Raw genomic sequence first — 27289 nt, 5'->3', positions numbered from 1 at the left:
GCAGTAGTCTGGAACCAAATTTGCAATATTTCTGAGGTATGCCTGTAACCTATTATTATCTGTCTATATAGATTTGCCTATTTTGGACATGTCATATAATTAGAATCATACTTTGCAGCTGTTTCCCTTCACTTAGCATAATATTTTCAAGGGTCATCCACAGTGTAGGAGTAGTTCATTTTTATGGCCTAATAGTATTCCTAATAGTATTCCATTTCAGGTGTATTCTGCTTTTGTTTATCCATTTGTTAGCCATTGGCATTTGGATTGTTTCTACTTTTTTGCTATCAGCTGTGAATTTTTGTGTACATGTTTTTGTATGGACATCTTATCAATTCTCTTGAGTATATATCTAATACAATTGCTGGGTCATGACAACTATAACAATGTGAGGAACTGTCAGAATATTTTCCAAAGCATCTTATTTTTATTTATTTGACTTTTAGAAACTTTATTTTCTGTCAACATTTTTTCCATTTGTTTGCCTTTGTGAAAGAGCAACTTAAGACCACTCAGTAGTTATTCCAACGCACTGAGCAGCCTGAGCAGTGGGAGCTGCAGACCAGGCTGCTTGGCAGGTTGAGCTTGCCAGTCTTCAGTAGGGAACTGCTGAATAGGCACAGAGGGCAGAGGGCACCTGCATGCCTTCAGACCAGTCTGCGCTTTCACACCTTGGGGTAACGACCTGAGCCGAAGACAGACACTTAACAGACTGAGCTGCCCAGGAACTTCTCACTGTGGTTTTATTTATTTATTTATAGTTTTTTTTTAAGATTATTTATTTATTTATTTATTTATTCATAGAGACACAGAGAGAGAGAGAGAGAGAGAGGCAGAGACACAGGCAGAGGGAGAAGCAAGCACCATGCAGAGAGCCAGGGTCTCCAGGATCACACCCTAGGCTGCAGGCGGTGCTAAACCGCTGGGCCACCGGGGCTGCCCCTTATTGTGGTTTTAATATGCATTTCTCTGATGGCTAATGATTGAACATCTTTTCACATTCATTTATCCGCTTGCATATCTTCTTAGGAGCAATGTGTATTCAGATCTTTTGCTCATTTAAAAATTGTCCTATTTATCTTTTTAGGATTGAATTGTAATAGTTCTTTATACTGAATATTAGATCCTTATCAGATATGTTATGTGCAAATATTTTCTTCATTCTTTCTATTTTTTTCAACACAAAAGACTAAAGTTTTTAATTTTGATGACGTTTATTTACTTTTCTTTGGTTGCTTGTGTTTTTTTTGCAACATAGCTAGGAATCCATTGCCTAATCGAAGGTCAAGAAGATTTATGCCTATGTTTTCTCCTAAGAGCTTTTTTTTTTTCTTTTAAGATTTTATTTATTTATTTAGGGAGAGAAGGTGCACGAAGGTGGGAGGGGCAGGGATAGAGGGAGAGAGAGAATCTCAAGCAGACTCCATGGTGAGCACAGACCCTTCAAGACGGGGCTTGATCTCACAACCCTGAGACCAAGACCTGAGCAAAATCAAGAGTCCCTTCGTTAACTCACTGAGCGACCCACGTGCCCCATCTCCTAAGTTTTATAGTTTTGGCTCTTACATTTAGGACTTTGATCCATGTAAAGTTAATTTTTCATATGTTGTGAGGTAGCGATCCAAGTTCAGTGTGTTGCGGGTGATTATCCAGTTGTCCCAGTAACATTTGTTGCAAGGTATCTTTCACCTTTAAGTTGTCTTGATAGTCCAGTCGAAAAAATTAATCTGTGTGTGAGGGTTTATTATTTCCAGAACCTCAATTCTATTTCATGGGTCTAAATCCTTCTCCTCTACCCTTATGCTCGCAGGACCACTGTATTTCACAGAAGTCATCTAAGAACCATTCTTTAACTCACAACCATTAATTCCAGGGTCTGAATTACCTTTTCCTCCCCACGGGTGTAAAAACTTTTCCAAGAATGTCTTTAATCCGTAGCCATCCAGATTGTGTCCCATTGGGTCGTTTGGTTTTGTTTTGCTTTTCTGAATAAAAATCAAGGTCACGTGTTAGGCGGGGAGGCCGCTTAACCAGAAGTTAGCTCTCAGGTCAACGGCACTAGAACCCCGTCGAATTTATCTGAGGAAGTTGACGAGCAAGGCCTGGAAGAGACGACAGAAATACCTCAGCTCAGCTTTCAAAGGCGCGCTGGGTGCCGGAGGCGCGGGGGGGCGGCTGCTCGTCCGTCTCCAAACACCGAGGCGGGAGGTCGGGAACATTTCCGCCGGAGGCGACGCTCGGACGGAGGCGACAGGTCTAGGCCTCGACGGAGCTGCGGAGCCTGTGGGAACTGCCGGGAGCGACGACAGATGAAGCAGCTCCGCGCGCCCCCCCACCCCCGTTTTCCCGCCTCGCCTTTCCTTCTCCACCCCCCCCGCCTCCCGACGCGTAGCGGAAGTGACGCGACACGTAGCGGAAGTCCCTCCAGCCGCGGTGTTGTGCTGTGGGGAAGAGAGACGGATTTGTAAACCCCGGAGCGAGGTTCTGCCTACCCGAGGCCGCTGCGGTGCGGAGACCCTGGGTGAAGCCGCCGTCACTATGTCTGACCAGGTACCGGGGCGGGAGCGGTCTGATGGCCGTGGCCGAGGCCTTTCTCCGCCGACCCGCTCGCCTCTCGGCTGGAGCCGGGGATGGAGACGCGGGGGAGGGGAGCGCGCCATGGGGGAGGGGGCGGCCGGTGGGGCCTCGGCCGGAGGGGGGGCGCGGTGGACTCGTGTCGGAGCCGCCGGGGCCTGCCGCCGGCCTCCGGGAGCCGCCCTGCTCCTCTCCGGGCCTGCTCATCACCCCCTGTGCCCCGGCGTCTCTGACGGAGGCCTCCCTCGAGTCGTTCCCCCCTTCTTTCTCCGGGGTCGACCAGGTGCAGGAGCCAGCTTCCACCTCCCCGAGAGGGGTCCCTGGGGAGCACGTCCGTCTCCCTGTCCCGGGGACCGGGTGCAGCAGCAGGGCCCTAGGCCCCAGTTATGTAACGGGAGAGAATCCCAGCCCGGGAGGCTCTGTGGCCCTGAAAAGCGGGTGGACTCCACTTTTCGGTTCTCGGTGTCGAGCTAGTGCAGGAGTGGGGGCGTGGGGGGCGGGAGGCGTCTGGGGTTGCTGGGAACCTAAAAAGCTGAGCTTTCCTCTTTGGATTGCTGCTAGGGCAGGGCCGTCGCCGCTCCGCTGAGGCTTTCCGTGCAGTGGTGCAGAGCTGTCGCCTCTTTTCTTGTACTTTCCCATTTCTTACTCGGGATTGGTTCCGCAACTCTCCAGTTGTAAGAGAGCACTCAGAATAACCGAGAAACAAAGTAGAGCGAAACTGCTAAGGCAACAGAAAGCGTTTGATCTGGGCATTAACCTCAAGCTGATACTTTTGAGGGAGAGGATGGGGAAAACTTGGGTGTATGTAGAGCAGTTGCATAATATTCACAGAAAGCTATTGTGGCAGAGCGCTTCGTCTCAGCGTTAGCATCAAGAATTTACTTGGGATTTGCACGCGATCTGCAGTGTTCAGTTTTGCTTGGTAAGTTTCTTCCTCACCCTTCTCTAGTTAAACCACGTTTATGGCTAGTTTTTGATTCATAACGTTTTTGTCTGGACTTCGTTTTGTTTGCTCAGATGACTAACTTTTGAAAGTCTTTTTTGGATCTTTTGTTTGTTTAGTGATAGTTATCTGGAAGACTTGTTTTTCATTCAACTCCATAATGCACTTGAACTTTTCAGTTTGACACAGTTACTCCCCAGGCTTCTAACTCGGTTCAGTTTGGTAACACTTGGCTAGAGTAAGCGAGGCTTGTGTGGATTTGTACTACGAGGCAAATGTACACTGGTATTTTTGAATCTTAACCATAATCTAGATTAGTTTTGGATGGATCTTCTTAACCAACAGTCTAGACTAATTCCCAAATTGGTATGGGAGTTATAAGTATGTCCCTGGGTAGTTGTTTACTTGGTTACCAGGGAGGAAAGAACAGGTGTAAATGCTTAGTTTCATCAGCCTTTTATTTTGATGTTAGGAGGCATGTTGAAATGTACTACAGCGTGATGAAAGAGCAATGTAAAGAAAGGATTACAAGCTAAATTGTAGAATTTATTGCTCCAGTTTGAATTTGTCATTAAGAGAGACATGAAAGAAGAAATAAAGGACTTAGTACCCGAACAGGTGGCCAGATGTTTTTTAGATGCTTTTCTAGAAGGTCCTCGAGGTCAAAACTATTTTCATGATAATACTAGGAATTGTCTTTTTATTCTCATTCTTTCATGAGTGTTCAGTGATGTCTTCTGGACACTAACATGACCTATCACAACAATTGAAGTATAGAAGCAGATGTGAAAATCCAGCTGCTTTCTATTAAGCCAAACATTAAAGAGCTTTGCAAAAATGCAAAGTAGTATTCTCACTAGTTTTGAAAAATATTTTCAATAAAAATGTTTTCTACTAATACATAATGGATTTATTGTTACTTTTGAATGAATTAATGAAATTTAAAACATTTCTCAGTTTCAGTGTCTAATACTGTAAATCTCTATAAATATGACCAACCTGATGAAAGCTTTAGGGGGTTCTAAATAATTTCTAAGAGTGTAAAAGAGTCATGAGACCAAAAAATTTGAGAACTGTTGCTCCCGTCTGTTTGACCAGCAACGTTATTAATAATCAAGATCCAGTACAATTTCAGTGTTGGGTGTTAAGTATGTAAAGTGGTATGAAGCTGAACTCTTACCCTTAAGAGGCTTATGAGCAAGAGTAAGAATCTCAAGTTATTACTTTGCAGTATCAACAGCATGAGACTCAACCACTGTCCCTAAAAGACAGTATTAACTTAAGCCAAGTTCTTTTAGAAGGATGCGTTTTCTGAGGCACCTCTCAGAAGTTTGGTGCTAAGATATTGCAGTTGAATTTTAGGTTTAAAAATAGGTGGACATTAAAATCAAGACTTGAGTTGCTGGATTCTCCATTGATTAGTGAAAATATTGTTTTGTGAATTTGAAATACTTCGTTATAATTCTGACAATGCCAGCATTATCTAGTGGATTTGTGAACCATTACTGAATAATCCTCTAAAAAAGGTTCTTTTTTTTTTTAAAGATTTTATTTATTTATTCATGAGAGACACACTCACAAACACACACACACACACACACACACACACACACACAGAGGCAGAGACACAGGCAGGGGGAGATGCAGGCTCCATGCAGGGAGCCTGATGTGGGACTCCAGAATCACGCCCTGGACTGAAGGTGGCACTAAACCGCTGAGCCCCCCAGGCTACCCTCTAAAACAGGTTCTAAACCCAAAGTTCATGGACCCTAAGGGCTGAAAATCCATTGAAACTATATGGAGTGTTTTGTGAGTATTTGTACATGCATTTTTTTGTTTGTTTGTTTTTTTAAAGAGAGAAAGGACCCATAGCTTTCATCAGAGGTACATGATCCCTCAGAAAGAATAAAGACTAGCCTTTAACCAGTAGTAGATCTCATTGGGTGCTCTCCTTTAACCTGATCTCACCTTGCAGCAAATCTGAGCACTTACATAGAACCAGAAGCTATCAGAATGGGTATGGGTAATTTGTTCCAATATTTTCCCTTTCTTCCCTATATTCAGGTTTATAGTGGTCCCCCAAGCTTCTCTCCCATGCCCAAATCATTAAAGGCAGCATGAACTTAATCTCTTTAATTCGGGTCTGTTAATTTGTAATAATTGGGTGACTGATTTACTTGAAATTCTAACTGAATCTGTTGTGAGCAGGTTCACTCTCCCCACCCCCACCTCAGAGTCTGAATGATTTTCTTTTATGTTCTTTCAGTCAAGGATTTGGAAGCATTGTGTAATTCTGGTTATCTGTTGGTACCTTACAAACTACTTCAAAACTTAGTGACTTAAATCAACGCTTTTATATTTTGCTCCTATATCTGCAATTTGGGCAGGGTTCTGTGGGTTAGACCTACCACTGCTCCTTGTTGTGTGGGGCCTCAGCTGGGATTATATGGTAGGGGGCTGAAATGGATGGGCTCTTCATAAAGTCCCAGAGCCTCTCTGAGTGATTTCATCATGTGTTTTGTTCAGCATAGGGACTCCAGAATATAGATCTGTGGCAGCTCAGCTAACAAGAGTGTGAATGTTTCCAGAGAACCCTGGGTGGAAACCTCAGGCTTCCTAGGACATAGCCGTGGAGGTCACCTCTGCATTCTGTTGGTTAGGCAGATCACTAAGGCCGGCCCAGATTCAAGGGAGAGGCATTTATTTATTTATTTTGGGAATATAATTGACCAGCAGCATTGACCAGCGGGTCCCTTTTACTCTTGGCACCCACAGCCACCCCCTGAAAGGGGTGATTTTTGGTCTAAGGTCTGAAGAGCTCTTTTCGAATGACACAAGAGATGCTTTGAGGAGGGGGTGACGAGAAAGGTTCAAGTATGAATAAGAATCCTGCGAAGTTCAAAGTCAGGGAAGAACACCCAGTGGAAAGGACACCCAGACAGGTCACCACCGTCTTGCTCCAGGTATACAGCATAATGATTTGATATTTGTGTATATATTGTGAAATGATCACCACAGTATATCTAGTTAACATCTATCACCACACAATTTTTTTTCTTGTAACGAGAACTTAAGATGTAATCTCTTAGCAATTTTCAAATATGCAATATAGTATTATTAACTAGTCAACAATGGAAAGGCATTTAGGCTTCATCTCAATAGGAAGAGTAACAAAGAATTTATGGTTATTTTTACCACATTAATGGTATTTCTTCTGTCAGGATAGCATTATTCCTTGCAATATTCTTTATATCTTCCTTGTTGCTGATGTTTACTGATCTTACCGTTAGCTTGAGATAGCAGGAGAAAATGATGAATTATTAGAATTTATAATTATGTATACTACTATTTATATCACATAGTAAGATTGGTAAACTGTAGCTATGACTTGAGCATGTAGTTAGTGATACAGTGAGCATTCCATAGGAATGCTGGGAGAGGATTGATACAGTGTCTCTTCTCTCTGATAGATATATAAGGTGCTGCTAGTGGATGTTGCAAACATATAGGTTATAATAAAACATTGCAAATAAAATGTCATCTAAACAATATTTAATAGTATTTTGAAAACTGAGTATGATTGTTAAGGTTGGAGTATTCATGAAGTTTAGCTGAGTAGTTCAGATTCAAACTATAAAGACAAATATGTCTTCATACCTGTTAGCCCCCTTAGCAGTTAGAATGTCTCTTTTATATTAGCAACAGTAGAGCCTGGGATAAACCTCATTGACTAGATACAGCCAGCAAAGCTGAGACTGTTTCTACTGTAGCTTTTATACATAATGTTACAATAATTATTTACTTAAGTGTCTTTTTCTTTTTTTTTTAAGATTTTATTTATTTATTCACAGACACAGAGAGAGGCAGAAACACAGGCAGAGGGAGAAGCAGGCTCCATGCAGGGAGCCCGATGTGGGACTCGATCCCGGGTCTCCAGGATCACACCCCAGGCTGCAGGCGGTGCCAAACTGCTGCGTGACCAGGGCTGCCCTTAAGTGTCTTTTTCTATTAGAGTGCTTTTGAGGGTCAGGAATCAGGCTTTATTTATCCGTTCTTCCTGAAGTGCCTAGCACAGTAACTGGATACTTAGTAAGTTTTTGAAGGAATGAGTGTTCAGATTCATTCATTTAACATGTATTTATTGAATGTCAGTATGTACTAGGCACCCTTAGAGGCCCTAAATTGGAAGGCTGCCTCAAAAACTTGAAGCAGCTGGTATCTTCTCCTCCTCTTTCAGCCTCCATGATGTTCTGTTATTGAGGAAGGATTGGTTGTCAGAATAGTTTTCCTTTTATGATGTTTTTACATTCCTTCTTGATATTTATTTCTATTATCAGTAGACCTGGTAACTTTAAGATCAAATCATTTACTTCCAGGACATTGAGATTGTTATGGATAATTTTCTCTAAGATAGGTTTAGTATCCTATCCCATTTAAGAATTTTCTGTAAAGTGATTTTGGGGAAAAAAAAAGTGATTTTGGGGAGGTAATTTTCTAATACTCTGCTTCTGTAAAAGTCATGTGGTGTGTTCACACATGTATTATTGAGCACCTTTTATAGTTAAATTTAAAAAAAATTGTTTTAAGTAATCTCTATACCCAGTATGGGCTTTGAACTCATGACATGGAGATCAAGGGTTGCCTGCTTTTCTAACTCAGCCAGTTAGGTGCCCCCTTTCTTTTACAGTTTTATTTTATTTTATTTTATTTTATTTTATTTTATTTTATTTTATTTTATTTTATTTTATTTATTTTATTTATTTTATTTATTTTATTTTATTTATTTATTTATTTATTTACTTATTTATTTATTTTAAAAAAGGTTTTATTTATTCATGAGAGACTCATACAGAGAGAAAGAGAGAGAGAGAGAAGCAGAGACAGGCAGAGGGAGAAGCAGGTTCCATGCAGGGAGCCTGACGTGGGACTCGATTCATGGTCTCCAGGATCAGGCCCTGGGCTGAAGGCGGCGCTAAACCGCTGAGCCACCGGGCTGCCCTACTTTTACAGTTTAAATTGTGAATATTCCTGCCACATAACTTCAGTTTATTTAAAGATGTATTGTATTTATTACACTTTTCTTTTGACCATTATTTTTGCATTTGATTACCTTTTACTGAGCTAATGAGAATATGAAGCAAAAGTGGAGTTCTGTTTGCTGGCCTCTGTCCTCAATATCTAGGCCCACTGATTTTTCACGGTTTCACCAAAGATTAATGTATGTATCAAAAAGTGCACATAGGGATCCCTGGGTGGCGCAGCGGTTTGGCGCCTGCCTTTGGCCCAGGGCGCGATCCTGGAGACCCGGGATCGAATCCCACATTGGGCTCCCGGTGCATGGAGCCCGCTTCTCCCTCTGCCTGTGTCTCTGCCCCTCTCTCTCTCTCTCTCTCTGTGACTATCATAAATAAAAAAAAAAAATTAAAACAACAACAACAACAACAAAAAACCAAAAAGTGCACATAATGGGATGCCTGGATGGCTCAGTGGTTGAGAGTCTGCCTTTGGCTCGGGTTGTGATCCTTGGGTCCTGGGATCGAGTTCCGCATCAGGCTCCCTGTGGGGAGCCTGCTTCTCCCTCTGCCTATGTCTATGTCTCTGATGAATAAATAAATAAAATCTTAAAAAAAAAGTGCAGATAAATGTACAGTTTGCTGAATTTTCACAAAGTGATATCACATCCGTGCAGCCAGTAGACAGATTAAGAATTAATGCCCTGGGACACCTGGGTGGCTCAGTGGTTGAGTGCTTGCCTTCAGCTCAGGATGTGACCAGGATGGAGTCCCACATTGGGCTCCCTGTATGGAGCCTGCGTCTCCCTCTGCTTATGTGTGTGTGTCTCTCATGAATAAATAAATAAAATCCTTAAAATAAATAAAATAAACTATTAAAAAAAAAGAATTACTGCCCTGACTACTAATTAGATTAGTTTGCCATTACAGTGTTAAGTAAATAGAGTCATATGGTGTATACTTCTGTGTGTGACTTATTCTCCTCAGCCTTGTTTGGAGATTTGTCTATATTGTGTGTAGTTGTACGTTGTTAAATTACATTGCTAAATTGTATTCCATTGTGTGATTGTGCCACAATTTATCCATTCTGTTTTTGATGTATATATTTTTTTTAATTTTTATTTATTTATGATAGTCACAGAGAGAGAGAGAGAGGCAGAGACACAGGCAGAGGGAGAAGCAGGCTCCATGCACCGGGAGCCCGATGTGGGATTCGATCCCGGGTCTCCAGGATCGCGCCCTGGGCCAAAGGCAGGCGCCAAACCGCTGCGCCACCCAGGGATCCCTGTTTTTGATGTATATTGAGGTAGTTTTCTAGGGTCTGTTTTTAATATAAGGCAAATGATACCTATTTACAGCACCTTCTATGTCTGTTTGGATTTCCTTTGGGTTGAATAACAGAAAACCTGATGTATAGTATGTTAAATAAGTCGCAGTTTTTCTCATGAAACAAGAAGTCTAGACATAAGTAGTTCAGGGCTACTAAGCTCCACAATGCCTTCATACCCCTTTCTCCCCCCATCCATAACAGATGTCTTCACTCTCATGCCTGTCTCCTGTGGGCACAAAGAGGTTACTTTGTGTCTTTGTTCCAGGCTGGAGAAAGGGATGGAGTAAAGGGAAAAAGTAGGTGCCAACAAAAAGTCTATCACCTTTTATCTCATTGGCGGACAGTATGTCATGTGGCCATAAGAGTAGCTGGGCAAATCTAGGCTCCACTGTATAAGGAAAAGGGGGAAAAAGGATGTTGGGTAGGTAATTAACAATGTCTGCCATACCTCTAAATCTGTTTGCTGAGACTTTTGTATACAGTCAAGCCATTTGTTCTTGGCTTTGCGTAGGTCCATAGTCTAGGCTCAAAGAGTAGTTTACACAACCAGTGCGATTTTCAATTATAATTTTTAGTTCCTGAGAAATTTCATATCTAGTGTTTAACCACAATTCTAGGGTTGGATATAAATTTGCAAAAGATCTGGAGTCTGGACAGCTTGACTTAAGCCTTGAAATTAAGTCTGGTTGGTTCCATTCCAATTCTCTAGTACTGTGTCTTAAGTTTAAATGTACACAGCATCAAGCTGAAAGTGTGTGTATTTTGTGTTTTTATAATTGTAATTGTAATGTTATTGTAATTTGGGTTTTGAATATTTTAGTAACAGATGTTAAGTATTATAATTACCCAACTTAATTACCCATATTGAACTTTCTTCATTAGGAATCTATTTATGTGTGTGTATATATATATATATATATATATAAAATCTTATATATTTTTTTTATTCATGAGAGACACAGAGAGAGAGAGAGAGGCAGAGATACAGGCAGAGGGAGAAGCAGGATCCATGCAGGGAGCCCAATGCGGGACTCGATCCCGGGATTCCAGGACCACTCCCTGGGCTGAAGGCAGGCTTCTCAACCGCTGAGCCACCCAGGCGTCCCTCTCCCTCATATTTTGAAGGCAGTCCCAGTCATTATATAATCTAATCTGTAAATCTTTCAGTTTCATCTGTAAATCTCCATCTCTAAATAGAAAGACTTTTTCTTTAAACAGTATTATTATTATACCTTACATAATGAACAGATCTGTTAATGTCATCAAATGAGAATCTTTGTTCTGGGGTTTCCCTAGGATACCCCCCCCAGCCCTGCAAGAATGAACAATTCTTGTATAGCTGAAGGGTCATTGACAGATTGGAGGTAGTTAAGTGTGATGTTCCCTTCATGTGATTAAGTAGTCAACATACTGGTTGCCAATGCTGCTGCTGCCGCCTTTTTTTTTTATTGCCAATACTTTTTTTTTTTTAGATTTTATTTATTTATTCATGAGAGAGACAGAGAGAGTGAGAGAGGCAGAGACACAGGCAGAGGGAGAAGCAGAGGAAGAAGCAGGCCCTATGCGGGGAGCCTGATGTGGGACTGGATCCCGGTCTCCAGGATGAATCATGCCCTGGCCTGAAGGTGGCGCTAAACCACTGAGTCACCCGGGCTGCCCCAAATGCCAATACTTCTAAGCAAAGTTCTTGTTCTTTTGACTTTGAAATGGCACAGTAAAATTCTTCTCATGAATTTTGTACATTTGTTGGGTTTTCTGTTCTTTCCAGTCTAGTTCTCTTTCCAAATTCGGCCATCTTCTATTTCCAAGCTGTTCCCTCTATGTCTTGGAAAGAAGAGTTGATAGTGCCTGGTGCCTGATAAATTCCTTTACCATTCCAGTTACCATGATTGAGGCCCTGGCTGACAGACCTGAAAATTTAGAGGTTTTTGGTTCCTCTCTTTGATCTTGTACATATAGTTACTTTTCTTTCCATTACCAGCTTCTTCCTTTCCAATCAAATCAACCAGCCCTCTCTGGGATTCAGTTTTCTCTGATGACCTAGTGTCCCAGACCCAGTGCTGAATGAATGCTTTCACTGTTTTGTAAGTAGTGTGCCATACCATTCTGTATTGGTTGCTTTTTTCAGGGGAGAGGAGGAAAGAAGACATACAAAAGACACTGAGAACACTGGAGACGATCTTTGGCCTTTTTTGTTCAAGATCTTCTCATTTTTCAGACTAGTCAAAAGAAAAAAAGATAGTACATGGAAAATTGGATGATTGTATTAGGCAAGCATGAAGCTATTAAACAAATGGTACACATGACATTGCCCTGGTGCTTCAGAGTTGAGAAGAGATCACCAAAATGTATGACTAGGATATGATTTTTTTTGGAAATTCCATATCCTAGTTGTTCACATGTTCTTATGCAGTTGAAGTGAATTATCTTTTATTTCCAACTGTGAATATAAAAACCCGAAAGGATTTTTGTTTGGACTGACTATTGTATATAGTAGAAGTATGAAGCATTAATAAGATTTTGTGGTATGATACAGAAAATAATGTTAATTCAGCAAGCGTTAAATTATTGCCTAGTATTTGCCTGGCATTATAGAGATTATAAAGATGAAAAAACTTGGGTCCTCTCCCAAGTCAAGACAAAACTATCACAGAAAACATTAATTTATTTAACAAACATATTGAGTATTTTCAAAGTACCTAACATTGTGCTTGATCAGAAATATAGCGAAGAGTAAAAAGTATAGTGGTGAGGATCTCAGTCTGGTAGAAGATACAGATACGCAAATGTGTGGTTATTAAAGAGAAAAGTAAGCATTATTGGAATGTTGAAGAAAGTGATTGGAGAAATCATTTTGTAGGAAGTGATGCCTGAGTGATATTGAAAGGGAGGTAGGTTAAGAAAGCAGAGGTGATTAACGTGTACGGAGATGGTGGAGATAAGGTAGAGGGTGTCATGTGTAAGGAATTGTAGATAGTTCAATATGGCTAGAGCAAAGGATATTATTAGCATGAGAGGTAGGAGAGTAAGACTAAATTGGTAGGTGGGGACCAGTACATGAAGGATCAGTGTTATGCTAAGGAAGCTGAACTTAACATTCTGTCTTGAAGATTCTGGGAAAATCAGATTGCATTTTAGAGAGATGGTTCTGGTGTTAGTTTGGAGAATTGAAGGGAGGAAGATTGGGGGAATCTGTTGCAGTGATAATGAGCAACAATGAGTATCTGACATAAGGCAGTGGAATGGAGAAGAATAAACTTGAGAGCCATCAAGAGATAACATTGTCAGAATGTTGAATGATCCAGCTTGAGATTGAAGAGAGGAAGACTAGCCAAAGATGACACTTAGATTCTGTTTTGGGCATTTGACTGTACAGTAACCATTTATTGCAATTGGGAATCCAAGAGGAATTGTTTTTTGTTTTTTATTGTGATTTTCAGAAGGGGAGTTAAAACTAACAGAGGAGTTAGAGATAATGCATTCAATTTTAGATACTTATATTCAGGTATCAATGGGACATCGAGAGTTGAGATGGTCAAGTACTTGGATAAATGAGTGTAAAACTCAGAAAAATTGTGCAGTTGGAGAGGATGACTGTGAGTCATTAGTACCTAAAAGTAGTTGGAATCATGGGTCATCTAAGAAAACAAGGCAGAGGACTGAGGACATGGAATCCAGAGGACCCCAGCATTTAAGGAAATAGTCAAATGAGAGAATGGAATCTTGGAGGCCAAAGGTAGAGAGTTTCCAAGGAAGAAGTCATCAGTGTCTATTGCGTTAGAATTAAAAATGAGACTTGAAGTCTGATGGATTTAGCAATAAGGAGTCGAACAGGTAACCTTGGTGAGAGCAGTGTCAAGTAGAATGGTAAGGTATAAACCAGATTATAGTGGGTTAAGGGTGAAAGTGGAGACAGTTAATGCTAAGTTCTCTTGTAAGAAGTTTGAAGAAAAAGATGAGGACAACTAGAGAAGATGGTTGAAGAGGGAATATTTTAGAATTGAGAATAAATGCCATGAAAGATATGAATAAATTGCAAATATGAACAGTAAAGGAAAATATTAGTCCCATTTGGAAGGTTGGGGGGTACTTTGGTTCCTGGAAGAGTTTTTTTTTTTTTAAGATTTTATTTATTCATGAGAGACAGAGAGAGAGAGAGAGAGAGGGAGGGAGAGAGAGAGAGAGAGAGAGAGAGAGAGAGAGGGAGGGAGGGAGGGAGGGGCAGAGACACAGCAGAGGGAGAAACAGGCATCCATGCAGGGAGCCCGATGTGGGACTTGATCCGCGGACTGCGGGATCACAACCTGACCCAAAGGCAGATGCACAACCGGGTGTCCCATGGAAGAGTATTTTTTAAATACTGGTCTTCAAATGATGTGTGGGATGGGTTTCTGTGAGGTGATTTCAGGAGAGGTTCAGGGAGGACATATAGTCTAAGTCTAGATAGGTAAAGGAAACAGACCACAGAGGGCTGAAGGTGGAAGAATGCTAGTAGACTTATTGGAGGGAACAGCAAATAGTCCAGTTTAACTGAATCCTCAGGTTTGTAAAGAAAGTGGTGAGGGAAAAATGAGACTTGACTTTGGTAATGGAGGAACTGAATTGGGTGCTGTGGGGTTTGCTTCTAGGCCTTAAAGTACTGGGAGCCATTAATGCTTTTTGCTAGAGGTTGTTGTGCAATTAGAGAAACTGTGCTTTAGAAAAGCAGTGTGGACGAGGGATCAGAGGAGGGGAAGGAACTCTTTTGTCCTTGAGTAGCCTCTATAGCTATCTTAGAAACTGGAGCAAAATCACTCCCATTGTGCTGATGAATTGCTGCTGGGTGAGGGTTTTCCTCCTTTGTTTTAATTCAAACAATAGCTTCCTAACACCCCTTTTCCTCTCAGTTTTAAAGAGAACTCAGTTTCATTGCTCTTTATTGGTCTTCACTGCATGGAATAAGCTGCCCTTACCTTCTCTACATACTTAAAGGAAGAAGCAACTGTTTACTATGAATATAAATTCATAGAAATGTGGTGGTGAGACTGTTTGAAGACATTCTTCTAGTTTTCAGGTGAAATACTGTCTCACTAAAGGTTCATTTTGTCTGCTACCCTAATATGCAGTAGTCAGCAAATGTTGAAGGTACTGCAGAATGAAAAACAGGCAAGGATTTACACTAACGAAGTCAGTTCTGTTGTCTAAGCATTTCCGTGGACTCTATCCTGTATCTTAAAGTTAAAAGCTCCTTGTAGTTTATATGTTCTGTTAAATTTTGAATGTTGAAGAATTTTAGTTTTAAGTTACTGGCATGAGTTACACAGGTAATATGGCTCTGTTATTTTACTTGTAAAATACAATATAGTTGGTTATATTCTTAAATTATGTGTTTGAACAAAAGAGTATATATTTAAATAAGTGGCTAATTTTGTGGTCAAACTAAGGTAAGGTACACAGGAAAGCTACTACTTTTGACACATTACTGAGAGAAATTATCCACGTTACCTCCTTTAGTAAAACAGCTTGCTTTTCTTAGCTACAATGGAATTAACTACTTATTCTATTCATTTTCATTTCAATATCTCTTCATTTGAAATTATTTTATAGCCCTCTTCTCTCTCTTTGAATTTTGTCTCCTCTTTCCTTTTCCTGCCTACTCTGTACTTTTTACTTATTACACTTATTCCCCTAAGTTTTTTCAGCCAAGGCTAATCTTTATTTGTTCATTCATTCATTCATTCATTCATTCATGAGAGGCACAGAGAGCGAGCGGCAGAGACACAGGCAGAGGGCGAAGCGGGCTTCCCCCGAGAGCCCACTGTGGGACTCATCCCTGAACTCCAGGATCATGCCCTAAACCGAAAGCAGAGCTCAACTACTGAGCCATCCAGGCGTCTCCCAAGCCTAATCTTTTAAAATTGAATAGACTGCTTCAGATAAAATAAGTAGATGATGTAAAACTGATTTGTTTTGACTCTAGAGCACATTAGGCCAATATGCTCTTTAATTTTCCTTCCCAAATAGATTTTGCTTATGCTAATATAGTTAATATATGTTTTTTTAAAGGATATTATTTATTTATTCATGAGAGACACAGAGAGACATAGGCAGAGGGAGAAGCAGGCTCCCTGCCGGGAGCCCGATGTGGGATTTGACCGGGGGCTCCAGGATCATGCCCTGAGCTGAAGGCCGCAGTTTAACCGCTTGAGGCACCCAGGCATCCCAGTTTGTTTCTTGGTACAGTTTTGCAGTTGGAGTTAACTTCTCCTGATAGGCCATGAGAAGAGAATCTGGAATTCAGAATGTTTAAGGATTTATGGAGAATGAGCTTCTTCAAACTAATAGGAGTTGACCTGAGGGTAATGGTTTCTAGGTTGTTCCTCTGCCCAGCAGCATTAGCAACAATTGGTAACTTGTTAGAAATGCAAATTACAGCCCTAGCCCAGACCTGTGGGGTAAAAAGCTGGGAGTGGGGGCCTAGCTGGCAGTTAAGTCCTTCTGGTGATTCCTATGTGTGGGGAGGTTTAAGAACCATTACTGTAGGGATATTACAATAAAAGAGATCGATCTTTCTCTCTCTCTCTCTCTCTCTCTCTCTCTCTCTCTTCTTCTTGATATCTAGCGCGTTGGTGTTTGAAACAGTAATTGACTTAGGATTTTTTTTTCTTAATAGATGTAGCAGAGAAAACGTTCTTTATATTCTCAAGTGCAGATTTTGTACTGAGAGTGGTGGGTACTCATTAAAAAAGTAATTAAAATAGCATATAGGAACTTTTATCTTTAAATGTACTTTTTTTTCAGGAGGCAAAACCTTCAACTGAGGACTTGGGGGATAAGAAGGAAGGAGAATACATTAAACTCAAAGTCATTGGACAGGTGAGTTTCATTATTTTTCTTGTTTCACTCTCTAAAGTGTAATTTCTGACACAGGAAAAATTATTTAAAAGGCAAATTATTTAATGGCATTTTGGGGACGGGCCCTGGTGGCTCAGGGGTTTAGCGCTGCCTTCGGCCCAGGAGTGACCCTGGAGACCCCAGATCGAGTCCCACATCGGGCTCCCTGCGTGGAGCCTCCTTCTCCCTCTGTTTGTGTCTCTGCCTCTCTCTCTGTGTCTCATGAATAAATAAATAAAATCTTTTTTAAAAAATGGCATTTTGGGGGCATCTGGGTGGCTCAGTCACTTAAGTGTCTGACTTCAGCTTGGGTCATGATCTTGGGATCCTGGGATCCAGCCAGCGTCGGACTTCCTTCAGTGGGGAGTCTGCTTGTTCCTCTTCCTCTGCCTCCCACTCCTGCACGCACATGCTCTTTCTCAAATAATTAAAATCTTTAGAATAAAAATGGCATTTTCTCTTACTATATATGCACCTGTTGTTGAAGTTAGAAAAAACTGATAGTGTATTATTGATCTGCTAGACATATTTAGATTATCTTAATTTCTCCAAATATAAAAACATTTCTCTCGGTTAGCATCTTCAGTGCAAATATAGTAAATGCTATTGAGTGATAAAGCTAAGGCCAACCTTAAAGGGCCTCTCAGCCCTTTTCCTGACCCCTTTCTCTTTCCTGGCATTTCTTTTTCCTTGTACTGTATCTTTATTGACCTTTTTTGAGATGTTAACTGATAATTAAGATTAGTTGAAAATTGTTGGAGAAATGAATCTTCATACAGTAATCCCCCATTATCTGTGGGGATATATTCCAAGAACCCACTGGATACTTGCAACCATGGATAGTACTGAACCCTGTATTTACTGTGTTTTTTCCTGTACATATATACCTCTGTAAAGTTTAATTTGTACATTAGGCTCTGTAAGAGGTTAGCAATAATAGCTAATAATAAAATAGAACAATTATAACTATTGTAATAGAAGTTATGTGAATGTGATCTCTCTCTCAAAATATCTTACTGTACTCACCCTCTTGATGATGTGAGATGATAAAATGCATATGTGATGAGATGAAGTGAGGTAAGTGAAGTAGGCATTGTGATGTAGTAGGCTACTACATTTAGATTTTTGTATGCACATATCCTTTTTCTGTTTATGATTATCTTATTTTGAAAAATTTTAGTATTTCACATACTATAAAAATCACCATTTTATTTATTAAATAATTCATTTATTATTTTAAAATATTTTATTACTTATTTATTTGAGAGAGAAAAAGAGAGAGAGATCCTGGGGTGGGCAGGGAAGGAGTAGAGGGAGAGAGACAAATAGAGTCTGTATTGAGCCTGATTGGGGCTCGGTCCCAATACTCCAAGATCATGACCTGAGCTAAAACCAAGAGTTGGGCACTTAACTGACTGAGCCATCCAGGTGCCTCGAGTTTATTTATTTTTATTTTTTATTTTTTAAAATGATTTATTTATTTATTTGAGAGAGTGTCCATGTGTGGGAGCAGGTGGAGGGGCAGAGGGAGGAGGAGACAAGTAGACCCCCTGCTGAGCAGGGAGCCCAACACAGGACTCATCCCAGGACCCTGAGACCATGACTTGAGCTGAAATCAAAAGTTGGCCACCCAATTGAGCCACTCAGGTGTCCCCAACGTTCATTTATTTTTTAAAGTAATTTCTATACCCAATATGGGACTCAAACCTTCAACCTCAAGATTAAGTGTTGCGTGCTCTACTGGCTGAGCCAGCCAGGGACCCCAAAAATCACTATTTAAAGTGTATAATTCGGGATTATATCAATCGGTTTGGCGCCTGCCTTTGGCCCAGGGCGCGATCCTGGAGACCCGGGATCGAATCCCACGTCAGGCTCCTGGTGCATGGAGCCTGCTTCTCCCTCTGCCTGTGTCTCTGCCTTTCTCTCTCTCTGTGTGACTATCATAAATAAATACAAATTTAAAAAAAATAAAGTGTATAATTCAGTGACTTTTGTAATGCTGTGCAACCATTACCACTATTTAGTTCCAGAACATTTTCGTCATCCCAGAAAGACATGCTGTACTCCTTAGCAGTACTTCCTATTCTCCTCTCCCCCACCAACCCCTAGCAACCACTAATCTATTTTTTGTTTGTGGATTTGCCTATTCTGGACATTTCATATAAATAGGATCGTATGATATATGGCCTTTTGTGTCTGGCTTCTTTCATTTAGTATATTTTCAATTTTTCTCTAAGTTGCAGCATGAACCAGTATTTTATTCCTTTTTATGGCTGAATAATATTTCATTGTATGGATATACCACAGTTTGTTATCCATTTGTCAGTTAGTGAACCTTTGGGTTGTTTCCTCATTTTAGTTATGAGTAACATTGCTCTGAACATTCATGTATAAGTTTTTGTGTGGATTTATGTGTTTGATTCTCTTGGATATATATCTAGGTGTGGAATTATTGGGTCTAATACAGTGGACTTTAACTTTTTGAGGAACTGCCAAACTGTCTTCAGTAGTGGCTTTAAAATTTTACATTCCCAGGGAATCCCTGGGTGTCTCAGCGGTTTAGCACTTGCCTTTGGCCCAGGGCGCGATCCTGGAGTCCCGGGATCCAGGAAGTCTGCTTCTCCCTCTGCCTATGTCTCTGCCTCTCTCTCTCTCTCTCTCTCTCTCTCTCTCTCTGTCTATCATGAATAAATTTAAAAAAATAAATAAATCTTAAAATTTTACATTCCCAGCAGCAGTGTGTGAAGGTTTAGTTTTTTTTATTTTTGAGTTATAAGAATTCTTTATTCTGGATATTAGACCCTTATAGATGGTTTGCAAATATTTTCTCCCATCTTTGTGTTGTCTTTTTGCTTTCTTGGGTATTGTATCCTTTGCAGCACAGTTTCTGATTTTGATGAATTATTCTTTTCTTGCTGTGGCTTTGGAGTCATATGTAAGAAACTGTTGCCTTGGAACACTTGGTTGGCTCACTGGTTAAGTGTCTGCCTTCGGCCCAGGGCATGATCCTGGAGTCCTGGGTCGAGTCCCACATCGGGCTCCCTGCCCGATGAGCCTCCTTCTCCCTCTGCCTATGTCTCTGTCTTTCTCTCTCTGTGTCTCTCATGAATAAATAAAATCTTAAAAAAAAACAACAACAAAGCTGTTGCCTAATCCAGGGTCAGAAATATTTCTACTTACAGATTTTTCTAAAATTTTTTAGGGTTTTAAGTTCTTACACTAAAGTTTTGATGATTTTGAGTACTTTTTGTGTGGGTTTGAGATAGATTCTAACTTTTCTTTTGTATTTGTCCCAGACTTTTGGTTGAAAGTTTGTCCTTTTCTCATTGAGTTGATTGCCATCCTTGTAAAAAGTCAACTGACTGTAGATATATGTGGTTTTATTTTTTTTGGCTGTCAGTTCTATGCCATTGATATATATGTCCTATGCCATGAATTACCTCTTTAAGAATACTGATTTGTAGGAATTGTTCTCTTGATTTTTCTTGTCAATATCTGTTATGAATATTTTCTCTAGTATCCCTTAACTGTGGAGTGACGAGTTATCAATTATCAGTGTCCTTTTTCTGTGGCTTCTAGGCCAAAGTCTTGATTTAGAATACAGATTTCTCGGTGTCAAGGTTAGGGAAAAAAGTCTCAAAAGAGAAAATGGTAAAAAAAAAAAAAAATTTTTTTTTTTTTTTTTTAATGCTAGCCCTTTAATGCATCTGGAAACAATTTTAGTGTATGGCATGAAGTATGCTATAGAAATTTCATCTATTTGTGTGAAATTATCCATAGGAAGATATTTTTTTTTAAAGAATCTAATTAATTAATTAATTAATTAATTATATTAATTTGAGACACACAGAGAGAAGCAGAGACATTAGAAGAAGGAGTATCAGGCTCCATGCAGAGAACCTGATGCCAGACTCCAGGATCATGCCCTGGGCTGAAGGCAGGCGCTCAACCACTGAGCCCACCCAGGCGTCCCGAGAATTTGTATTTCTTTATAGTCACAAACAAGAATTATAAACATGCAAAAAGAAAAAAAATGAATTATAAATGTGCAACCTCCACTAAAATGCATTTGTGAATATGATATGTAATTATAAGGATTGGCTTTGAAATTTTACCAGTTTTGTTTTCTGATGGTTGCTTGATAGTTTGACAGTCTAGGAAGAAGAAAAGAATCTGTGGATCTATAAATCAATTTGACTCACTCAGGTTCTTATTCATTTTACTCATATGAGAGAAACAGGACTCTTTAGGGTGACTTTCTGACAAAAATGAGTTTCTGGTCTGTTATTTTATGATATATATGTCTCTTGTAGGTTTGGCCACCTTTAACAACACTTTAGTTGTGTGAGGGGAGTTGAATGCTGGGGCAGCCCCAGTGGCGCAGCGGTTTAGCGCGGCCTGCAACCTGGGGTGTGATCCTAGAGACCTGGGATCGAGTCCCACATCAGGCTTCCTGTATGGAGCCTGCTTATCTCTCTGCCTGTGTCTCTGCCCCTCTCTGTCTCTCTGAATAAATAAAATCTTAAAATAAAAAAAATAAATAAACTGCTAATTTTAACATCCAAGACAGATTGTTTTATTAAGTTTCTTTTGAAATGGACATGAGGTATCTTTGAGGATGATTAGAGTGTTTTTGTTTTTGTTTAAAGATTTTATTTATTTATTCATGAGACACATAGGGAGAGAGGCAGAGAGTGAAGTAGGCTCCATGCAGGGAGCCTGATGTGGGATTCGATCCCCGGACTCCAGGACCACGCCCCGAGCCAAAGGCAGATGTTCAGCCACTGAGCCATCCAGATGTTCCTGATTAGAGTGTTTTAATAAACTCTGTTAGGAATGTTAAAAAGAATATTTTGGGGATGCCTGGGTGGCTCAGCGGTTGAGCGCCTGCCTTCAGCCCAGGGCATGATCTTGTAGTCTGGGGATTGAGTCCCACATTGGGCTCCAGGTATGGAGCCTGCTTCTCCCTCTGCCTGTGTCTCTGCCTCTCTTTCTCTCTCTGTCTCTCACGAATAAATAAATAAAATCTTAAAGAATATATTTTGGTGGAAGTATAAGTGATAGGGTTTATGTTTCTATTTGTAGTTTATGTGTAATTAAATGATTTGTTTCAAGCAGAGCAAATAGTTTACACAAAGGGATAATTATTTTTCTTTTATCTCCTTAGGATAGCAGTGAGATTCACTTCAAAGTGAAAATGACAACACATCTCAAGAAACTCAAAGAATCATACTGTCAAAGACAGGTTTGTATGTTATGGTATAAATACAATGCTTTATATGTCGTTAATTTTTCTTGTAAGGAAAATTGTCAAAAGAAAAATCTTTTATTATTTTCACATTAGCAGATCAAGGAGAAAACTCCTTATACCTTGTTTAATTGCCTTTTTCCCATTGTGGCCCATTTCAAAATTTGAATTCATAAGGTATGTGGAATTATTTTGAAAAGCAACTCAGAGTTGTAAAGAAAGCTATATGAATGTTTCTATCTTAATGGCTCACCAGTATATAGAACAGTAAAGGCAATTTTTGGTGATCACTGTGAAATTTCCTTGTTTTTAATCATGCCTGGTTAGCCATATGTTAAACTTAAGTACTAATATTATCTTTGTAAATAGTACTACAGATTACTGCTAATTGCATTCTGTTTTCAACATCAAGGGATTTTCTTTTTAAAAAAAAAAATCATAAAGGAGGCTTGTTTATATAGATTCTCAAATTCTGGTCTTCGTAAGCTCAATTTATTAGAGCAATAACGAATTCCTTTAATCTACTTAGATTGAAAGTCTCTACCACTGTCTGACTGTGGGGTCTTAGACAAGTTATATGCCTTGTTTCTCCCTTAGTAGAGTGGGAACATTACCTACATCATGCAGATGACCTACACAAAGCTCTTAACATGAGGCTTAAAAATGCTCAATAAATGTTAATCATTATTAATGAAATAGAAAATGTAATTGAAATTAGTATATATAGGAGACAACTAAGATTTTAATAATGGAATCATATTACATGATATTAACTTAGATAATACAGGTTTTATTTTTAGAAGGTTTGCTTTTTTATAGTTTAAATTTGTAACCAGCATAAAATAAAAATCATTTCTGCCAGAAGAGATCACTTAGGTGTTAAGTAAAACAAACATTTCTGTCTCTGTTTTTGATGTTAGTTGCTAAACTCAGTAATATTCGATTAATAGGGGTTCAGCTAGTTCACATTTTAATAATATTGCTGGAAGCTAAAATGGAGATGTTACAGGGAAGTGCACTCTGCACTGAGAGGCATTGTCACTTAATCCTCATAGCACCTAGTCTTTTCACCCCATCTATAGATGATGGAGTTGATTATTGAGGCAAAACAATGCAAAGTAAAGAGTTAAATCACAATGCTAAAGTGAAAACTAAACTTTGATCCAAGATGAAGGTGTGCTAGGTTTGGGGAGGTAAAAAAAAAAAAAAAAAGAATCAATTTAGAATCATTTCCAACTTTCTCATTTATGCTTCAGAGTATACTTTATAGTCTTTAGAAAAAGTTTTTGTGCTTCACAGAGGGTTGATAATCTTTTTATTTACTTATCTACAAGGAATAGGAAATTTCATTTATCTGAAACATGTAAGACTTACCCGATAGAAATTGAAAAGTATATAAATATTTATCGAATCATTTTTACATTTTGATGTTATAGATTGGTTTCTATAGAAACTTCTTTGACCCCAACACAAGATAAAGTCCATGTCATCACAGGTTTACTGTAGCTTACCTGGCTAGCTATTGTGCTTTACCAAATTTCTGTGATTTAAAACTAATTTTGTTTAAAACTAATTTTGCTTGTATGGTTGGAAACTAGTGAGAGTGCTCATCCAATTTCTGATTTTATCTTTTATGTTAGCTTAGAGATTTTAGAGGAATCCGGATAGAATAGTGGTTAAGAGCATAAGCTTAGGAACATATTGGGCCTTAAATTGCTGTCTAGCTTATATGCGCTCTCCATGCCTTAGATTCTTTAGCTGTAAAATGAAGGTAAGGTGATAGTACCTACCATTCCAGGGTTGTTGCGATGAACATTATGATTATATATGTGAAATACTTGGTATAGGGAGGGCCTAGCAAATAAGTGGTGCTCAACAAATGGTAATTATGATAGAATAGATATATCTAGCTTTATGTTCAATGCATTCTATTGAAGCTTTCATACTTGCTTTTTGTGCATTAAAGTTCCTAGTATATGTTTTAAGATTTGTGTGTGTGTGTATATATATATGTTTTGTTTTTTTATTCTTTTTTTACTTTTTTAGGGAGTTCCAATGAATTCACTCAGGTTTCTCTTTGAAGGTCAGAGAATTGCTGATAATCACACTCCAAAAGAAGTGAGTCTAATTTCTTCTTTGAGTGAAGAAAAATGTTAAATCCTGCATTGAATGATTTGGTTCCCTTGTATTAAGCTACCCTTTTCTTGAACATTATCTGATTTAGGTGGTATATCATTTGTCAGAAAGAAAAAGTCTTTTGAGTTGAACTTTCTGTATATTGCCTTAAAAAATGCCAATAAAAAGAGAGGTGGTGGGGTTTCTGGCTGGCTTAGTGGGTAGAGCATACAGCTCTTGATCTCGGGGTTGTGTATTTGAGCCCCATTTTGGGTATAGAGATTACTTAAAAATAAAATCTTAGAGAGATGGAAAGTAGGAATTGAGTATTGCAATTGTCTTAAGGCACATTTTGTTTTAAAGAGGAACAAGTATTCCTCAAATTTGGCGAATTTTTGGTGCACTTTCATGGTGATGGTGACCTTTTATGGTTCAATTTTGATGTTTGACCCATTTTGAGAACTTAATATAGAAGTTTAGTATATATTAATATATTTGGCTCTGTCACCTTGATTTGTGTTTTTTAATGCTTCCGTGTCTTTAATTGTTTCATTGTATGGACACTTTGTTTATATATCCCCCCTCCCCTGAGAGGTATCTGAAAGTAATAAAGTGTGGGAGAGAGTATGTATGTGTGTGTGCTTTTATATTTATACAGATTTCCCCCTCCAAATACAAGATAACATTTTTGATATTTCTGATAGTGGGAATGATGATGTATTGTTATTCATTTTTTATTTTGAAACATTTCAAACTTAGAGTTGTTATAAGCCTAGTATATAATATTCTCCCATATAACTTTTTCATTAGATTCACCTGGTTTTAATGTTATGATACATTTGCTTTATCACTTTTTCTGTATACACATATTATTAGTGGTAAATCATTTGAGGTTAATTTACAGATATGACCTTTTACCCTTAGATATTTTAGTTACCTCCTAAGAGCCACAGTTAAATTATCAAATATAGGAGACTTGACATTGCTACAGTACTCTTTTTTTTTTTTTTTTGCTACAGTACTCTTATTGAATATGCAGTCAAATAGACTTTTCTATTTATCCCCAGTAAGGTCCCTTTATAGCCTTTTTATTTTTTATTTATTTATTTTAAAGATTTTATTTATTCACGAGAGACAGAGAAAGAGAGAGAGAGAGGCAGACACAGCCAGAGGGAGTAGCAGGGGAGTAGCAGGCTCCATGCAGGGAGCCTGATGTGGGATTCGATCCCGGGTCTCCAGGATCACACCCCGGGCCAAAGGTGGCACCAAACTGCTGAGCCACCTGGGCTGCTCTCTTTATAGCCTTTTTAAAAAAAAACTTGACCTAGGATCTCATCTAGGATTAGTGTCTTCTAACTAGTTATTATCCTTCTTTGGCTTCCTTTGATCTGGAACAGTTAGTCTTTGTTTTAAATCACACTGACATTTTTTAAAGAGTTCAGGCCATGTTTTAGAATGTCCTTCAGTTTGGGTTTGTCTGATGTTGCCTCATGATTAGATTCAGTTTTGTATTTTTGGTAGTAGCAGTACAGAGTGAAGCTATGTACTTCTAAGTGCATCACATCAGGAAGTACAGGATGTTCATTTGTTTTGTTATGAGTAACATTAACTTTGGTCAACTTTAGTCAAGGTGGCAACTGGCAGATTTATTCATTGTAAAAAGTTATTTTCCTTTTAAATTAATAAGTAAATTTCTGGGTTGATACTTTGAAATTGTGATTATTCTTTAAATATTGGCCAGTGGTGGCCCCTTCAAGTTGGTGTCTGTGTTCTTTTTTGATATGTCTCCGTTCTTTTTTCAAGTTTTTATTTTGAAATAATTTCCATCTTACAGGAAACTTGCAAGAATGGTACTAAAAATTTTACTCTCTTCTACCTAGATTGGCTTTTAAATTTTTGCTACCTTTAGTTATTTCTTTCTGCCCGTGTATATGTGCATTTATTACCAGAACCACTTGGGAGTAGGTTGTAGACACCACTGTCATTAGTAAATGATACTTGATACTACTTGATAGTGTGTATTTCTTAAGATCAAGTAGATTGTTTTACATAACCATAGTACTCTATCAAATTCAGGACACTTAACACTGTTAGAATACTTTACAACCTAATTTTATCATTTGTCCCAATTACATCTCCTATAACAAATTTTCTCCTCCATCACATGATCCAGTTCAGTATTAAGATTTTTTATTTAGGTTTCTCTTTAATCATCTTTAATTTAGAACAGTTCCTCAGCCTTTCTTTGTCTTTCATAACATTTACATTGTTAAAGGGTACAAACCAGTTATTTTCTAGAAAGTCCCTCAATTTGGTCTGGTCTATTTCCTCATGATTAGATTCAGGTTATTGCATTTGGGGTTGGAATACTACATAAATGGTGATGTGTCTGTCTTAGAATGTAATATCTGGAGTATACAAAGTCAGTCCCTTATTGATAATTTAACTTTTTTTTTTTATTACAGTGTAATTGTTATTTTTCCTGTTGTAATTAGTGGAAACATACTTTGAAACTATGAAACTACATGAATATCCTCTTTGTCATCAAACTTTTCCCTGGTTTAGTATCCACCTACTTTCTTGAGTACTTTTTTTCTTTTAAGTAATCTCTACACCCAACATAGAGCTTGAACTCTGAACCCTGAGATGGAGTCTCATGTTCCACTGAGCCAGCCCGGTGCTCCTTGAGTACTTTCTTAATGTTTGGCACAATAAGATGTTTCAAACTCATCTTGTATTTTCCCTGTCCTTTTTTTTTTTTTAAAGATTTTATTTATTCATGATAGACATAGAGAGAGAGACAGAGACACAGGCAGAGGGAGAAGCAGGCTCCATCCCGGGAGCCTAACGTGGAGCTTGATCCTGGGGCTCCAGGACCACACCCCGGGCCAAAGGCAGGCACTAAACCACTGAGCCACCCAGGGATCCCCGTATTTTCCCTGTCCTTATTTGATATAATCTCCACTTGATTTTAGCCAAAAGGCTGAGAAGTGATAATTTGGTAAAATCTCTACAACACAGTAGATATTGACTATATTTAAGTGCCACATTCCTCAATGTCATTAATAGATTATCTTTTCAGAAGCATAATGGGGCAGAGGAAGAGACAGTAGGTATTTAGGGAGTAATGTCCTTCTACTCATTAATTCATCTCTACAGAGTTACTTCTTGAAGCTGACTGCTTCATATTTTCC

The 27289-nt window shown here is 39.0% G+C and overlaps 1 protein-coding gene across 1 annotated transcript in view; it reads left to right on the top strand.

The window, feature by feature from the left end:
• The first annotated feature begins 2401 nt into the window (after positions 1 to 2401).
• Positions 2402 to 27289, top strand: part of SUMO1 (small ubiquitin like modifier 1) — a 28503-nt gene continuing 3615 nt past the window's right edge. Inside the window, exons 1-4 of the mRNA XM_055345358.1 lie at positions 2402 to 2550; positions 16640 to 16714; positions 21900 to 21977; positions 24027 to 24098. Coding sequence (XP_055201333.1) covers positions 2539 to 2550; positions 16640 to 16714; positions 21900 to 21977; positions 24027 to 24098 — 237 coding nt within the window. The 5' untranslated portion in view covers positions 2402 to 2538. The remainder of the gene's footprint in view (positions 2551 to 16639; positions 16715 to 21899; positions 21978 to 24026; positions 24099 to 27289) is intronic.

This window comes from Nyctereutes procyonoides, unplaced genomic scaffold (assembly GCF_905146905.1).
Source record: "Nyctereutes procyonoides isolate TBG_1078 unplaced genomic scaffold, NYPRO_anot_genome, whole genome shotgun sequence".
Classification (NCBI taxonomy): Eukaryota; Metazoa; Chordata; class Mammalia; order Carnivora; family Canidae; genus Nyctereutes; species Nyctereutes procyonoides.
Note: the sequence above shows the minus strand (reverse complement) of the source record. Positions and strands in the feature narration are given on the sequence as shown.